Source organism: Eptesicus fuscus, chromosome 14, assembly GCF_027574615.1.
Source record: "Eptesicus fuscus isolate TK198812 chromosome 14, DD_ASM_mEF_20220401, whole genome shotgun sequence".
NCBI classification, from domain to species: Eukaryota; Metazoa; Chordata; class Mammalia; order Chiroptera; family Vespertilionidae; genus Eptesicus; species Eptesicus fuscus.
In genome coordinates this window covers 76,563,550-76,582,129 of record NC_072486.1, presented here as the reverse complement: position 1 = coordinate 76,582,129, position 18,580 = coordinate 76,563,550, and the positions used below count along the sequence as shown (strand labels likewise).

Here is an 18,580-nt window from a genome sequence, read left to right as displayed (position 1 = left end):
GAAAGATGCAAATTGACCATACCTTCGCGGTAAGTGATGGGTGATAATGTTCCAAATCTGTGAAATCCCAGTGCTATCCCTTGCAGCCAGATGTTGTTAGCAGTGCAGCTGGATGGGTGGGGGTTGGGTGAACTGATGGCTGTAGAGTGCCTTTGTTGTTTTGTTTTTCCAGTAATGGTGACTGGCATTCATCAGTGGCCTCCCCTCTGTATTTCCATCCAGTACTGGGATTAGCCTGTCACTCAGGGAAAAATGTTTCTCTTGTACCAATTCTCAGGTTTGTAGATAATGTGCTTTGTAACCTGACACACTGATACAGCTTCTTCTAGGGCCTGCTTCTGTCTCTGGGGAGATGAGCAGAGGCGGGCTCTGGGAGTGTGAGGGGAGGTGGTCAGGTTCCGTTGCTTTGTTTTCTGTCTGGAATTGATAGATAACTGTGTCAGCATCTCTGTGCTTTGGCCCTGCCTAGGTTACTGGATTCAGCTGCATAAGGTACTGGCCACTCCCACAGAAATACTCACTGTATCAACTCCCAGCTGAAGGGAGAGCCAGTGGCAACCTGATTCCTCCCCTCTCCGAGCTGTGTCCTGCAGTGAGCTCCACGCTGGGAGCTTCAGGCTGCCTCCCTAGTATCATCTCAGCTCTTCTCCCTTCTCATCTCCCAAGTTTGCTTCCACTTGCCCACCTGCAGATGTTTATTTTTTTACTTTCATTGAATTTATTGGGGTGACATTAGTTAATAAAATGGTATGAGTTTCAAGTTACAGTTCTGTAATACATCAACTATACTTTGTGGTCACCACCCAAAGTCAGGTCTCCTGTCCCCATTTCTTTACCATCTGCTCCTGCTTATTACCCTTTCCTTCTGGTAATCACCAAACTTGTCTGTGTTTGTGACTTTTGTTTTACTTAATCCCTTCAGATGTTTCAATGTGACGTGTTGTGTGTTGAGCAGGGAATTCTTTGTTGAATTATAACTGTTCAATTTGTTGAAATCTCAAGGAGCGAGCCCATGGGCACTTCATATGCCACTATCCTTCTAACATCCAGTGGTGACTTTTTTTTTTTTAACTTTTGGATAAACCACTGCAGACTGGCCTGCCATTTGTCATGATGTAGTAATTCAGGAAATTACTCAAGATGATTCTTCTTCTTCTTTCTTCTTCTTCTTCCCTTCCCCTTCCCCTTGTTTTTCTTCTTCTCATTCTTCTTCTTCTTCTTCTTCTTCTTCTTTTTTTAAAGAGGCTGCTCCTAGAGAGGCATACCATATATTTCTAGATAGCAATAATTATTAATGAATTCTAATTTAATTTATAAATATTATTCTATCATAGACACAGTTCCAGTGGATTAATTTTGGGACAACATGACAAAGATGTTCCAAAATTAATCTGGAGGTATGAGCAAGCAAAAATAGATAAGAATACTGAACAAGTTAATGAGAGAACTTGAACTGCCGGATATCAAAACATATTGTAAAGTCACAATCATGTAAATAATATATTAGACCATGGGAATAGCCTAGGTTGATGACACAGCAGAGTCAGTGAAAAAAGAATAATCATATTCATGAGAATTTATGAACTAGAGGTCCAGTGTGTGAACTAGTGCAAGCCCCCAGACATACCATGTGGGTGTGACGCCAAACCCGCCGTGCCATGTCACGAGACCCATCAATGCACCACCTGGCAACTGGTCATTTGGTTGTTACAGCGTTATGGCCATTGGCCTTTTATAATATAGATCATTGGCAGAAAAGGATGGAATAGTTGATAAATGATTTGGGAACAAGGCTATGTGGGGAAAGTACAGTTAGAGTCCTATGCCATATACCAAAATACAATTTAGATTGATTAAAAAATAAAAATGTAAATAAGTAAAAAGTTAAAAACCTAAAAGCAAATAAAAATGTGCTATAAATTTTTATAAACATAATACTAAAATCAGAAACTTAGAATCTTTTAGTTTTTGACCATTTAAATATTAAACCCTTGAAACAAACAAATAAACCTAAATTTTCTTGTTATAAGTTTTGGTCTTAGACCTTTCAGAATATTTTTAAATGTAGAGTAAGTCTCTCTCAGGGTTCTGTTCACACTTTAACTGGACTTGACAGAACAGTGGGAAGATAAGGAGAAAGAGAGGTGGGATGGGCAGGTAGTGTGTTGAACAGTAGAGGAAGGCCTCATCTGGCTTGGGCTTGCTGCCTCCCTTGACACTGCCATCTTATTATAAGGGGAGTTGAAATATAATAGAAGGGAAAAGAGCATGGAAAAGATTTGGCCGGGATACTGCATTTGAATATGCTCCCAGGTAGTAGACCACTGATGGCTAATACATTAGAATTTATGGGTAGATTCTTTCTCACACATATTTATCTCTCCAAATTGTTTTTTTTTTTTTTTGTTTTGTTTTGTTTTGCTTTGCTTTTCCCAGATTCTGTTGGAAAGCAGTACAGTTCCTAAGTAATGCTTTGTAGACTATATTTCATTGGAAAGCTTTCCTGAAAGTTCTCATTAGAAAGAGAAGGCAAGCAGGAGTAATGTTTCTCAAAGAAAAAGGACACAAAGAAATTTAATGATTTCCTCCTGAATGTGTTTTTTGTTTTGTTTTGTTTTTGTTTTTGTTTTGGTGCTAGAGACAGAAATAGGTAGCAGTGGAATTGTTAGGTCAGAGGTTGCGTGTATTTGGACTTTAAATAGATGTTGCTAAACTGCCCTCAGTAGAGATGGTACCCACATCTGGGCCCCTAATAATGTCAGAGAGTGTATTTCTCCCCGCACTTTGACTAGCACACTGTGGCACACATTTTGGTATCTTTCAGTCTGATAGAGCATCTTGGTGAAATAATAATTTGCATTCAGTTATCATGACTAAGGTTGAGCATTGTTCAACCTTCAGAGTTTAAGAGTCACCTGAATTTCCTATTCTGGAAATCCGAGAAACACTGTATAGATGAAATAGACTTTTAAGGTGAAGTCCAACTGCTCAGCCTACAAATAAGGAACCTGTTTGGCCATGGTCACTTGGCTAGTCTTTGATTGAAGCAGAACCAAACACACCAGGGCTCCTAGTTATTATAAAAGCTCTTCTGGTGACAATAAGGATTTGTAAAGGTCTCTGTGGCCGTCTGGGGTTTGTTTCTAGTATTAGAAAGTCTGGAAATTACAGTGCAATGTCACAGTGCCTTGACTGTAGAGACAAGTGTTTTTAGCCACCCTGAACTTCAGGCACCTCATCTATAAAATTGAATTAATACTAGGTTTTTTGTCAAGGTCTCAAGGATTAGGGTTAATATATATAAAGTAGCTGACACCAGTAGACTCACCACTGTTATCACCTTCCTCATATTTGTGCTTTTTTTGTTTGTTTAAATTAGAACAGTTTTTATTTTTTTATTTTTATTGATTTTGCAGAGAGAAAGGGAAAGGGATAGAGAGTTAGAAACATCGATGAGAGAGAAACATTGATTCTACGGGGAATTGAGCCCACAACAAAGGTACATGCCCTTGACCAGAACCAGTTTGGCTCAGTGGATAAAGCATTGGCCCACAGATTATCCCAAACTGCCCTCCCCTGCAGGCCTGGTTGCCCACAACTACCCTCTCCACCGGCCATCTTGTGGCAGCCATTTTTGACCACATGGGGGCATTTTGTGCAAGGGTGTGAGTGTCAATTTGCATATTATCTCTTTATTATATAGGATAAGTCCTCTGGAACTCAGTTAGGAGGGGGAAAATGTATGTATTTCTTACTGCCTTGCTTGTTCCCATAAAATATGGTTATATACAAAGCTATCCTCTCTGAGCACCAGCTTTTGGAAGTGCATCATTCTTTCAAGTACACAGAAGTATATTATTCACAGCTATATTCCAGTGTAGGGGATGGACTTTGGGGATTCGAAATGGTCTTCTTTACAGAAACATCACTGGCATGATGTCCCAGGGAAGTTAGCCACCACCAGCCTCAGAATCATACACTGGTCTAGGTATCCTTGCTGGAGAGCACAAGATAGTAAAGGCATTTGGGGAGCATGTGGTCAACAGGACATGAAATAGTAGAGAAGAAAGTGGGACTGGCCAAGTGGAGCATCTGCATGGAGTTTGTGGCAGGTGCCTCCAGGGTTCTGAACCTCTACTTTTTTTTTTGTCTTCACAGCCACTGAAGAAGAGACCAAGATGAACACAAAGGTGAGTTCTTTAAAAGTGCCAGTTTAAAGAATGTTTTTCTTGCAGTGTTCCTCATTTTTCCTTCACAGAGTGTCTTCTCTCCCTAAGAGCTTTCAGAAACATCAGCACAAACTTGAAAACATTTCCCCTCCAACATGGCTCTGGGTGATATGGGAAGAATTAGGCCCTTCTGCATTCTATTTTTTAAAAATTGATTTTTAGAGAGAGGAAGGGGGGAGAGCAAGAGAGTGAAACATTGATGTTAGAGAGAAACCTTAATCTGTTACCTCCTACATGCATCCCGACTAAGAATTCAATTCACAACCTGGATATGAGCCTGGATATCAAACCTGCCACCTTTTGGTGTAGGGAATGGCACTTCAATCAACTGGGTACTTTGAGTCTTTTAAGGAATATGACTAATTCATCCAAATTGTTGAATTTCTAGCTATAAAGATATTCATAATAGTCTCATATTATCCTTTCAATATTTTTTGATTCTGTGGTAGTGCTCTTTTCCTTACTTTTGATTTTTTTTTCTGAGTTGCCTGGAGAGATGATCTCAAAAAACAATAAATACAGAACAACCACCATCCTGACACCTACTACACAAGGCCATGCTACCAGTTCCGGAAGACAGAGCAGCTCTACCCAATACCTAGAAACAAACACAGGGAAGCAGCCAAAATGAGGAGACAAAGAAACATGTCACAAATGAAAGAAATGAAAACAAGCTAACTACTGGATACAGAGTTCAAAACCATGGTTATAAGGTTACTCAAGGATCTTCATGAGAACTTCAGGGATTTAGTGAGACTTCCAAGGATCTCAGTGATAATGTTAAAGACATGAAAAAGGACCAGTCATAAATTAAGCAGACACTAACTGAAATAAAGAATAATTTACAGAGATTCAGTAGTAGAGTAGAGGATTATGAGAATCAAATCAACAATTTAAAATATGAGGATGCAAAAACATTCAATCAGAAGAGCAAAAAGGAAAAAGAATCTAAAAATATGAAGATAGTGTAAGGAGCCTCTGGGACAACTTCAAGTATACCAACATTCACATTATGGGGGTGCCAGAAGGAGAAGAGAGGGAGCAAGATATTGAAAACTTATTTGAAAAAATAATGACAGAAAACTTCCTCTACCTGGTGAAAGAAATAGACTTACAAGTCTAGGAAAAACAGAGAGTCCCAAACAAGAGGAACCCAAAAAGGCCTACACCAAGGCACATCATAATTAAAATGCCAAGGGTTAAAGACAAAGAGATACTCTTAAAAGCTGCAAGAGAAAAGCAGTTAGTTACCTACAAGGGAGCTCCAGTATGACTGTCAGCTGATTTCTCAACAGAAACTTTGCAGGCCAGAAGGGAGTAGCAAAGAAATATTCAAAGTGATGAATAGCAAGGACCTACAATCAAGATTACTCTGGCCAGAAAAGCTCTCATTTAGATTGAAGGTCAGATAAAGAGCTTCACAGACAAGGAAAAACTAAAGGAATTCACCACCACCAAACCAGTATGATATGAAATGTTGAAGGGTATTCTTGAAGAAAAAGAAGAAAGGTATTCTTGAAGAAAAAGAAGGAGGAAGCTGAGGAAGAGAGGAGGAGGAATAAAATAGAAAAAGTAGGAACAATAAAATGGCAATAAATGCATATCCACAATTGAATCTAAAAATAAAGATAAATGAACAAGGAATCTAATAAACAAATGAACTGGTGGATAAAGTAGAATCAGAGGCATGGAAACATGGAACAGACTGACAATCTCAGAGGGAAGGGGAAAGGGTGGCCTGGTAGAGATTAACTAAAGAATTTATATGCATTACCCATGGTCACAAACAATAGAGTGATGAAAGCCTGGGATGGGAGTGGGAGTGGGGGACCACGTAGAAGGGGGCAATGGGGTAAAAATGGGTGATATCTGTAATACTCTCAAAAATAAAGGTTTAAAAAATAAAGGAAATGAGCAACCTGTCCTGGCTAGTGTTGCTCAGTATTTAGAGCATTAGCCCACTCACCAAAGGGTCAAGTGTTCAATTCCTGGTCAAGGGCACATACCTGGGTTTCAGATTCAATCCCGGCCCCTATCAGGGTACATACAGGAGGCAGCCAGTCAACGTGTCTCACCTCTCTCTCTCTCTCTCTCTCTCTCTCTCTCTCTCTCTCTCGCTCTCACCCTCGCTCTCACCCTCGCTCTCACCCTTGCCCTCGCCCTTGCTCTTGCTCTCGCTATTTCTCCCCTCCCCCCTGCTTCTTCCCTCCATTCCACTCTTTAAAAATCAATGGAGAAAATATCCTCAGATAAGGATTAACAACAACAAAAAAATAAATGAGCAACTATGCCTATTAAATAAATTGAGCCTGTAGTTAAAAACCTTTCTTCAGAGAGAAATTGTGCTAGATTGAAAATGCAGGTTGCTATGATGTGAAATGCCTGTGCACAGAGACCTTTGTCAGGGAACTGCAGGAGGCTTCCAGGAGCTGAGGGCCTCTCCTACAATCACGAGGATCTGAATTTTGCTGGCAACCACACAACCTTAGCAGAGATCCTTGAGCTGTAGACGAGAACATAACTTGGTCAGCCTTGTAAAATCTGAGCAGAGGACCCAGTTAAGCCATGTTCAGATTCCTGACCCACAGAGAATGTGAGATAATAAATTTGGCAAAGGATCATAGATTGGTGTACTGGGCAGACTCCTTCCCCATCATTGATAGCCGAAAGACATTGTCAGAAGACAAGATGAGCATCAAATGGTTTATCATTTTTGTACTCAGTGAATTCCCAGTTCCCTCACACACAGCACTAATAGAGAAAGTCATTCAACATTAGCATCCAGCAGCAATTCTAGTTCAAATGCTTCAAAATCAACTACTTAATCCTCTAGTCAAGAAACATTGTCTAGAACTATCAGTTCTTCCTCAGAATGATTGAGGCAACATAACCTTCTACATAAAAACCATGCCCTGTAGGCTAATCAGTTCCCACATTCAATGCAAAGAAATGTAGACAACTAATTTCTTAGGCAAGCTCTTCTATCTAGTTCTCTAGTGTAGCCAGCTTTCAACTCAATGCAGATGTGTGGTGGCTAATTCTTATTATGCTCTATTATGTGCAATTTCAAGCCACAGTTTAAGCTCAGGCAACAAATGTCAGCCCAGCCCACCCTATTGCTTCACAGTTTCTGAAGCTGGCACATGTCCCTGGAGAATAATACCCACCAGCTCCAAACCTAGTAGCTCAAGAAAATTAATACACACGAATGTCAATGTTCAAATGAATGCACAGGGAGGTCCAGTGCTAAGTGAAGATGTCAGTTGAAACTTGCTAGACTGGATGTACATTCCCAGGAGATGCAGTTCTCTTTAGCAGTGAATATTTTTTTTCTTCTATAGTCAGCTCATTATCGTAATGGAGGATGTACTGGTTTATGTACAGCAAATTGGATGATTTTCTGTTAGGAAAGAAGGTGGTCATCAGTAGGCTCCTTATAATAATGCCAAAGTTGATAATAATGGGAAACTCTCTAAAACTTGAAGAAATGTGTCATTTTATGAATGATGGGCTTGACAGTGAGGGTGGAGAGGTGTAGGTGAAGATGCTGGTGCAAATTAAAGACCTGGATTGTTGGCTTCAAAGTGGTCTTTTATCACTGCCTTCTTTTTCAGTCACAGTTTATATTCAACACTAGAGGCCCGGTGCATGAAATTCGTGCACAGGGAGTATGGGGGTAGGGGGGATGTCCCTCAGCCCGGCCAGCAACGATGCCAGCATCCCTCACCCCGGCCTCTAGCCAGAGGCTCCTCCCTCCTTCCTCACAGCCTCTGGGAAGATGCTTGTCCTGGGGCTTCCTCAGGGCCCTGACCCATGACACCCGGCAGCTCAGGTACTCTGGGGCAGGGGGCCGGGGGGGGCGGGTTGGTCTTTCAGGTCCGGTTCCCCCACCTGGCTTGGTGCACATCAGCTGCTGTGGGAGCCATGCCTCAGGAGTCACCCCCTTGGACCATACTACTTGCAAGTGCGGGGGGGCAGGGGGAGCGGCCGCTGCAGCAGTGATTTGATGTCTGTAGCGTGCCCGCCGGACACCCCTTCGCTGCGGCGCCATGCTGGCCACGTCCGCACTGCGGGCAGGGGGCTCCCAGTCTGCGACGGGCTGCTGGGCTGCAATTGGGGGCTTCAGGCCAAGGACCCTGGCATCCATAGGGCTCTGTCAGCATCAGGAACTGGAAAGATCCATTTTTCTGGGTCCTCCCCTCCCTCCACGCAGAGCAGCGGGGGCAGGGACGCCAGGCTCGCGTCCACAGAGGCCCCTCCCTTCCCTCCGTACAGAGCAGCCTGGGCATGGGACGCTGAGCTTGTGTCACCGGGGGCTCTGGCCAGAGGCCCCTCTCTCCCTCCGTGGCCAAGGAGCAGATGCTGGGCTCGCGTTGCCGGGGAGACACCACCAGCGTCTCCTATGGGAGCTGCCATTTTTGTCACGGAATGATGGTTAATTTGCATATTAATCTTTTATTAGATAGGATTATTTTGTACTAGTGGCCCGGTGCACGAAATTCATCCACTGGGGCAGGGGGTGCTGTTCCTCAGCCTGGCCTGCAACCTCTCCAGTCTGGGACCCCTTGAAGAATGTCCTACTGCGGATCAGGCCTAAACCAGCAGTCGAACATCCCTCTCGCAATCCGGGACTGCTGGCTCCTAACCGCTCACCTGCCTGCCTGCCTGCCTGATTGCCCCTAACCACTCTGCCTGCCGACCTGTTCGCCCCCAACTGCCCCCCGCTGCCAGTCTGCTTGCCTCCAAATGCCCCCGCATCATCATGATCACCCCCATCTGCCCCCTGTGCCAGCCTGCTCACCCCCAACTGCCTCCCTGCTGGACTGCTCACTCCAAACCTCTCCCCCCCACCCGCTGTCCTGATCACCTCCAAATGATCCCCACTGACAGCCTGCTCACCCCCAACTGGCCCCCCTGCTGGTCTACTTACCCCACCAACCCCGCCCCCCACCAGCCTGATTACCCACGACTGCCGTCGCATCCTGGCCTGATCACCCACAACTGCCCTCCCCTCTTGGTCTCTAACCACCTCTACCTCGGCCCCACCACCATGGCTTTGTCCAGAAGAACATCCAGAAGGTCTCCTGGAAGGTCTCCCAGTCTAATTAGCATATTACCCTTTTATTAGTATAGATAGAGGCCTGATGCATGGTGGGGGCTGACTAGTTTGCCCTGAAGGGTGTCCTGGATCAGGGTGGGGGATCCCTTGGGGTGTGGGATGGCCTGGGTGAGGGGCCTGTGGTGGTTTTCAGGCTGGCCATGCCCCGATGGGGTGAGGGTCTCCATTGGGGGGGTCATGGCCAGCCTGGGTGAGGGACTGAGGGCCATTTTCAGGCTGCCCACACCCCCTTCAGGGTGGGGGTCCCCACTGGGGTTCCTGGTCAGCCTGGGTGAGAGCTGATAGCTGTTTGCAGGCTGGCCACAGCCCCTTCAGGGTGAGGGGTCCTGCTGGAGTGCTGGCCAGCATGGGTGAGCAGCTGATGGCTGTTTGCAGGCTGGCCATGCTCCCCAATGACCCAAGCTCCCAGCCCCTCTTTTTTTTTTTTTTTCCTGCATCTCCTTGAGTGGAGGCCAGGGCCGGCTGGAAGCAGGTATCTGGGATTTATTTATCATCTATAATTGAAACTTCATAGCCTTGAGCGAAGGCCAGGGCTGGCCAGGACAGGCGGGAAGCTTGGCTTCCTCCATCAATGGGGGCAACCCAAGCCTCCTGCTTGCTCCAGCTCCGTGGCCACTGCCATATTTGTTGGGTTAATTTGCATACTTGCAATGATTGGCTGGTGGGCATAGTGGAGGTATGGTCAATTTGCATGTTTCTCTTTTATTAGATAGCATTAGCTTCAAGTATACAGCACAGTGGTTAGACAATTGTATACTTTACAAAGTGTCCCCCCAAGTACCCACCTGGCACCATACATAGTTATTACAATACTAGAGGCCCGGTGCATGAAATTCGTGCACGGGGGGGGGGGGTTGTCCCTCAGCCCAGCCTGCACCCTCTCCAATCTGGGACATCCCTCTCACAATCCAGGACTGCTGGCTCCCAACTACTCGCCTGCCTTCCTTCCTGATTGCTCCTAACCGCTTCTGCCTGCCAGCCTGATCATCCCCTAACCACTCCCCTGCCAGCCTGATTGATGCCTAACTGCTCCCCTTCCAGACTGTTTGCCCCTAACTGCCCTCCCCTGCAGGCCTGACCACCTCTAACTGTCCTCCCCTGCAGGTGTGGTCACCCCTAACTGCCCTCCCCTGCAGGCCTGGTCTCCCCCAACTGCTCTCCCCTGCAGGCCTGGTCCCTCCCAACTACCCTCCCCTGCTGGCCATCTTGTAGCGGCCATCTTGTGTCCACATGGGGCAGCCATCTTTGACCACATGGGGGCAGCCATTTTGTGTGTTAGAGTGATGGTCAATTTGCATATTACTCTTTTATTAGATAGGACTAGAGGCCTGGTGCATGAATTCATGCACCAATGGGGTCCCTCATGTAGGAAGTGGTTATAGGGTTAAGCCTCGGACTGACCTGCTGGCAAAGTCGCAAACAAGTCCCAGCTTGGAGGGCACAGTCCTCTAAGCATAATTAAACTTGATCTTGTAACTGCTCCCTGGTTATCTTTCCTGGGTAGCTAGTGGGCTGTGGGAGGGGCAGCAAGTGCTACCAAAACAAGTGAAACTTACAACAACATTATAGATTACCTTGTTTGTCCCTGATTATAAATAAAGCCTCAGCTTTGCAGTCTGGATCTGTTCTGTGGCCTCAGCCAGGCACAGAAGATCCACCTAGACCCAGCTTTTTCTCTTTGTCTATCATTTCTCCATCCTTCGTGTGTGTCCAGCCCATCTCGCTCAGTCCCGATCAGCTGGACCCCAGAAGCAAGTTAACCTACCAGTCAGAGCATCTGCCCCTGGTGGTCAGTGCACGTCATAGCGACTGGTCAACTAGTCATCTCTTTGCCCCCTGGTGGTTAGTGCATGTCATAGCAAGCAGTTGAGCAGCCTTAGAATATCATTAGCATATTACGCTTTGATTGGTTGAACAGACAACTGGATGTCCAAATGCTTAGCATATTAGGCTTTTATTATATAGGATTTGGATTACACATGTAAGTGCAATCCTATAGAATTTGTCTTTCTCTGACTTGTTTCATTTAGCATAATACCCTCTAGGTCCATTCATGCTGTTGCAAATAAGATTTCATTCTTTTTTATAGCCTAACAGTATTCCATCATGTAAAATGTACCACAACTTTTTTATTCACTCATCTATTGATGGGCACATGGGTTGCTTTCATATCATGACTATTGCAAATAATGCTTCGATGAAAATGGGGTTGCATATATTCTTTTGAATTAGTGTTTTGGGTTTCTTTGGATATATACATAGCAGTGGAATTATCATGTCATAATGCAATTCCATTTTGAATTTTTTGAGGAATTGCTACACAGTTTTCCATAGTGGTTGCACCAATCTGCATTCACACCAACAGTGCAATAGGGTTTTCTTTTCTCCATATTACCACCAACACTTGTTGCTTGTTGATTTATTGATGATAGCCCTTCTGACGGGTATGAGATGATATCTCATTATGGTTTTGATTTAAATTTCTCTGATGATTAGTGATGTTGAACATCTTTTCATATGCCTATTGGCTAGCGGTATGTTCTCTTTGGAGAAGTATCTATTCAGGTTTCTGCGCAGTTTTCAATTGGATTGTTTGTTGTTGTTTTTTGGTGTTGAGTTGTATCAGTTCTCTATATTTTTTGATACTAACACCTTGGAGTTGTTGTTTGCAACTATCTTCTTCCATTCGGTTGGTTGCCTTTTTGTTTTGTGGGCAGCTCCATTTGCTGTGCAGAAGCTTGTTAGTTTAATATATTCCCATTCATTTATTTTTACTTTACTTTCTTTTGGGATCAAATTCATAAAATCCTCTTTAAGACCAAGGTCTATAAGTTTAGTACCTACATTTTCTTCTATGGAATTTATTTTTGGGGGTCTTAAATTTAAGTCTTTGATCCATTTTGAGTTAATTTTGTAAATGGGGACAAACAGTATTCTAGTTTCATTCTTTGCATGTTGATTTCCAACTTTTCCAGCACCACATATTGAACAGGATTTTTCTTTCCCAATGTATTATTTTTTGGCTCCTTTGTCGAAAGTTATTTGCCCATATGTATGTTAGTTTATTTCTAGGCTCTCAATTCTGTTCCATTGTTCCGTGTGTCTGTTTTTCTGCCAATACTATGCTGTTTTGATTATTGTCACTTTGTAGTATAATTTGAAGTCAAGGAATTTGATACCTCCAGCTTTGCTCTCTTTTCTCAGGATTTCTTTGTCTATTTGGGGTCTTTTGTAGTTCTATACAAATCTGATAATTTTTTTATCTGCTTCTTTTAAAAATGCCATTAGGTTTTTATGAAGATTGTATTAGCTTTGTATATTGCATTGGGTAATGAAAGGTTAAAGTCAGTGGTGTGCAGGCAAGGTTAAATCAGACAGTGATTAAAGAAAAATTAAATTTACTTAAATAAAAGGGAATGGGGGATGGAGATATCCAAAGGGAAGAGTTACACAGTACTGAGCCAAAGGGTATTGGGTCCATGATAGCAGCAAAAATATTCTTAGGGCAGTGACACAAGGAAGGGCATTGAAGAAGCAACAGGAGAGCCTAGGCTGGGCTGCTTTGGCTCACTGAGAAGTCAGAGAAAAGGGGAACTTGGAGACAGGTTCAGGGGATTACCCTGGGACAAGCTGCAGCTGCCCATTGCTCCCTGGTTGCAAGTCTCATGGGGTCTCTTAGAGGTTAGGGGACATGTACCTATGCGGGGAGGAGAAGGTGAAGGAAATGACATTGGTGGGCTCCTTGGAGGGAGAGCAGGCACTGGGTCCTTTGTCCTGAAAGCATATTTATCTCTTTCTTGCAGGTGGAAATCTTAGGGGAGCTCTTAGGGGAGGGTCTTAATAGAATATTCATCAGCTTTCCAGGAGTGTTTTTTCAGGGTCCTGGTCTCCTCTGGTTGGTTGGTGCCAGAGCAGAGGGTCATTAGTCAATGTAGCTGGTCCTGAGGCAGCCACATCACTTGTCTGGTTTTGCTACTTTTCTGGGCCTGGAGCGGAAATACAACTGAGACCTATCTTTAGGAAGGAAAATGTCAAGGGGTCTAAACCGCCTGACCAGGGATATGAAAGATAAGGAGTCCAAACCGCATGACCCGTGATATGCTAGGGGGGATAGGCTACCATCATGGCGAGGTTCTTGTTTTCCCAGTTTTTAGCATCCGGGGCTTTCTACCCTGGTGAGTTTCTGTACCTGGCCCATCATCCTTACTCTACTTATGTCTGTCTAACAGGTAATATGCCATGTTAACTTTGCTGATTCTTCCAATTCAGAACACAAAATATCTTTACATTTATTTGTGTCTTATTCAATCTCTTTTAATAATACTGTGTAGTTTTCAGTGTATGTCCTTCACATCCTTTATTAAGTTTATTCGTAGGTATTTTATTCTTTTTGTTGCAATCGCAAAAGTAATTGTTTTTTCCATTTGTTTTTATGAAATGTCATTGTTATTATACAGGAATGAAATAAAATTTTGTACACTGGTTTTATATTCTGCAACTCTACTGTTTATTGTTTCTAATAGTTTTGTATATAAAAATCAAGTCATCTGCAAAAACTGACAATTTTAATTCTTCATTCCCAATTTAGATGCCTTTGATTTATCTTTTTTGTCTGGTTGCACTGGCTAAGATTTACAGTACTACGTTGAATAACAATGGTGAGAGTGGACATATATTTTCCTCATCTTAGAGGAAAATCTTTCAGTTTTTCACCAATGAGGTATTGCCTCACACCTGCTAGAATGGCTACCATCAATAAATAAATAAACAAGTGTTGGTGAAGATATGGAGAAAAGTTAACCTTAGTACACTTCTGGTGGGATGCCGACTGTGCAGCCACTGTGGAAGACAGTATGGAGTTTCATCAAAAAAATTAAAAATGGAACTGCCAGTGACCCCACTTCTGGGACTATAACCTAAGAATCCAGAAACAGCAATCAAAAAGAATATATGCACCCCTATATTTATAGCAGTATTATTTATAGTTGTTAAGATATGGAAACAGCCTAAATGTCCATCCATAGGTGGATAGATTAAAAAAAAAATCTATAGTACATTCACACATGGAATACTATGGGGCTGTAAAATAGGAGTTCTTAAACTTTGCGAAAGCATGGAGGGACCTGGAGATTATTATGCTAAGTGAAATAAGCCAGTCAGAGAAAGACAAATACCACATGATCTTGCTTATATGTGAAATCTAATGAACAAAATAAACTGATGAACATGGATGCATGGAACAGAATGACAGATCTCAGAGGTGGGTGGGGGGTGGAGGGGATGGGAAGAGATTAGCCAAAGAACATATAATGCATATATGCATAACCCATGGACACAGACAATAGTGGGGGAAGGCCTGGAGGGGGGAGTAGTGGGGAGGGAGAAAAAAGGGGGCAAAATGAGGGACATCTGTAATACTGTCAACAATTTTTAAAAAGATGCAGGATTCCAGAGGGTGGGTGAACCGGATTCGTGAGGGTTGGGTAATGCTTTTTCCCATGCTGATGGCGCTGGAGGTGATTGCTCCTTGTAAGAAAAATGGCTGCTGTGGTACGAGGGGATGGCCGAGCTCAGGGATCCTTGCAGCCACTCTGCCATGTCTCTTCCCAAAGCCATTCTTCCCAGTCTCTCCTCAGGTGATTTCAGTCCACATCACCCTCTCTCTGCTGGAGCCCAGGGTGAGTGGCGGCAACAGTTTTGCTCATTGGCCCTTTACAAGGGTCACTTTGTCTCCATCAGGCCCACCTCTCCTTGGCGGACAGGAACTCCTCAGCCTTTCACAGCTAGATGCTACATGGGAACTGTTCCCCCACGAGGCTGGGGATCCAGGCTGGGAGTGTGGTCTGGGATCTAGGCTTCAGGCCTCACAGGTTAACCTCCTGCAGTTGAGATATCCCTTCCCTAACCTTGGCCCGTGGGATGGGGCCAGTTTCTTACCCGTCTAGCCCTTCCTAACGTCTTGAGGTGGCTTCTTCTGCCAGTCTTTGGCAGTCAGGTAGCCTTTAGTTGGTGATTCAGGGTAGATTGTTCCTTAATTTAGTTGTGATTTCCCTTCTGTTCTGGGAGCAAGCAAGGTCCACCTACTCCGCTGCCATTTTGAACCCTGCCCATTTTCCAGTTGGATTGTTTGTCTTCTTGGTGTTAAGTTGTATGAGTTCCTTATATATTTTGAAAATTAACCCCTTATCAAATGTATCATTGGTAAATTTGTTCTCCCATACAGTGGGTTTCCTTTTCATGTTATTGATGGTTTCTTTTGCTGTGCAGAAGCTTTTGATTTTTTAAAATTTATTTGTTGTTGTTGACACTATTACACATGTCTCCCATTTTTGCCCCCCTTTGTTCACTTCTACCCAGCCCCAGCCCCCAGCCCCCAGTCCCCAGTTCCCAGCCCCCAGCCCCCAGTACCATTTGTTTAATTTTTCTTTGTTTCCATTGCCCTAGGAGATATATTGGCAAAAATATTGCTATGAGAGATGTCTGAGATTTTATTACCTATGTTTTCTTCTAAGATTTTTATGGTTTCCCAACTTTTATCCATTTTGAGTTTATTCTTGTATATGGTATAATTTGGTGGTATAATTTCATTTTCTTGCATGCATCTGTTCAAATTTCCCAATACTATTTATTGAAGAGACTGTCTTCACTTTATTTTATGCTCTTGGCTTCTTTATCAAATATGAATTGTCCAAAGCGGCATGGGTATATTTCTGGGCTCTCTGGTCTTTCCATTGACCTATATACTTGTTCTTATACCAGTACCAGGCTGTTTTGATTACAGTGGTCTGTAGTATAGTTTAATATCAGGTCTTTTGATTTCTCCAACTTTGTTTTTTGTCAAGATAGTTGCAGCTCTTTTGGGGTCTTCCATGCACATTTTTTGAATATTTGACCTAGACCTGTGAAATATGCCATTGGTAGTTTAATAGGAATTGCGTTGAACTCTGGACTGTTTTTAAACTCTTGGTTTCTTGTGTTTTAGCCTGAGAAGAAGTTTGGCGTGGTGGTGGTGGGCGTTGGCAGAGCCGGCTCTGTGCGGATGAGAGACTTGCGGAGCCCACATGCTTCCTCAGCATTCCTGAACCTGATTGGCTTTGTGTCCAGGTGGCTCACACTTGCTTTTCACCTTGTAATCCAGTGGGATGGAGATTCTTGGGACACGGAGATTCTCCTGACCCAGGAGAGAGAATCGGCTCCACAGTTATTCCAGAAAACTTTGCTCAGCGTTTAGTCCCACAAGATCTCAAGTTCAGATAGGCCTGGGAACTGAAGCATGCTGGGATGAGCAGTGGACCAGCCTCGAAGGGACTACAAAAGCAAAGGAGGGAAGATGAGCACAGGGCCAGTAGTCACCCAACGGGCACAGGGAACACAGGAAGGGCTGGCCTGAAAGAAGGCTTTAGGTTGCAGCAGTTAATCATTACATCACTTACCCATGCAGTAGCCCTGAGCTTTACGAGCCTTACCAGCCATTTGACATAGATACCATTACCATTATCAACCCCACTTTAGAGAAACTGAGCCACCTTTTGAAAGGTTGGGTCATTTGCCTGAGGTCATACAGCTGGAAAGTCTAAGAACTGGATTTGAATGTAGGTCTATTTGATTCCAAGGTCCATCTTTAAACACCATGTGTTCTTTTTTCCTTTGATAATTTTGAGCCCCACTTTTGGGGGGCTTCATTTCTATCATGTAACCAACCAAAATCAAACTTATCACCATTTTTATTACTTATTGCCCCTTGTTCAGCTTTTTTCTCCACACCTCACTGCTTCTCACACACATACTGCTCACCAAACTAATGCTATGTAATATCATTTATCAATATTAATTGTGAACTAGCTGCAGGCATTGTGTTGGCTGAGGAAATGTGGTGGTGAGTAAGGTAGGCATGTCTCTCCTTTCTAGTGGTTTAGAGAAATCATATAAATACATTTAGAAAGCATATTTAACTATTTGATAGTCCATGCAGATTCTTTTATGTATTTGTTTGTTTGTTTAAATACATATTTTTATTGATTTTAGACAGGAAGGGAGAGGGGGAGAGAGAGATAGAAACATCAATGATGAGAGACAATTACTGATTGGCTGCCTCCTGCACACTCCCTACTGGGGATCGAGCCCGAAACCTGGGCCTGTGCCCTTGGCTGGAATTGAACCCAGGACCTTTCAGTCCACAGGCCAATGCTCTATCCCCTGAGCCAAACCAGCTAGGGCCATGTACAGTCTTTTAATATTTTAATTTATGGGTCCTACTTTGTTCCAGTTTGCTTGTCTCAAAATTTGGCTGTTCCTTTAAATATTTAAAGTGGACTTTGCGTCACTAGGGTGACCAAGAAGTGCTGGGAATCTGCCCTTGGTCAAGCCTCCCCTCCCAGTAAGATTCTAAGGGAGCTGCATACAAATGGGAGATCATTAGCCGTACTATAACTCCCGCTGTGCCCCTGTTTGAAGCTCTCATTTGCATGAGGAAGTGAAGCTTCTCCTTTTGGCTTAAGCCCCCATCCTCTGCCAACCGGCTGCCATGGCTGAAGCAATGGGAATTCCTAAAGTACTCAATCTGTGTGAGAAGATGGCCAGCTCATACCTGCTGCTTTACTGCACTCTTGCCATTGTCACACTTTTCCCCTGCTCACATACCCTGTTCCTCACGGTCTATCTGCTAAGTCCTACCTTCTCCCCAGAGAGCCTTTTCTGAAACCCTAAACTTGATGTTTCCTGCCCTCCTTGAGTCTCCCACATGTACTCCAGCACATTTCTCGTGTTAGTCGTGTGATGTTATTTATGTGTATGTGTGACTTCCTCTCTCTACAAGACTGTGAGCTCAATAGAAGCTGAGGACTTCTTGTTTATTCTTTATGATCCTCCCCATGGTGCCTAGCACACAGTAGACAAACAATAAGTATTGGTCAAATTGAGCAGTGTAGATTGGGTAGGACGAAACCTACCATAATCTCTTTTGGCAAAACTTGCCCAAATGCCCTCTGCCTGCTGCAGCTTAAGTGGAGCTCTGCGATGGATGGGAGCCTTCTGCTGGCCGCCCCCTCTCCTCTGTTACATCCTTCATCAGAGGACTGCTCTATTGCTCCAGTCTCTGCACGAGGTTACCGTGCAGAATGCCAAAGTCCTCAGATCTTCTAAGTAAGGAGTTTCTTCTTACCCTGTAAGAGTCAAAAGGCTTAGGGTTCCTGTCCTGCTTCTGCTACTCATTAGCCATGGCAACTACCGCCCC

The 18,580-nt window shown here is 43.8% G+C and overlaps 1 protein-coding gene across 2 annotated transcripts in view; it reads left to right on the top strand.

The window, feature by feature from the left end:
- Positions 1-18,580, top strand: part of BLVRA (biliverdin reductase A) — a 70,753-nt gene that overhangs the window by 7,765 nt on the left and 44,408 nt on the right. The window contains exons 1-4 of one of the 2 annotated variants that reach the window (XM_054726369.1): positions 3,455-3,499; positions 4,159-4,190; positions 16,331-16,452; positions 18,346-18,489. In XM_054726369.1, the coding sequence (XP_054582344.1) occupies positions 4,179-4,190; positions 16,331-16,452; positions 18,346-18,489 (278 nt within the window). In that variant the 5' untranslated portion in view covers positions 3,455-3,499; positions 4,159-4,178. Of the gene's footprint in view, positions 1-3,454; positions 3,500-4,158; positions 4,191-16,330; positions 16,453-18,345; positions 18,490-18,580 lie in introns of those variants that run through there. The other variant, XM_054726370.1, reaches the window with a different exon arrangement.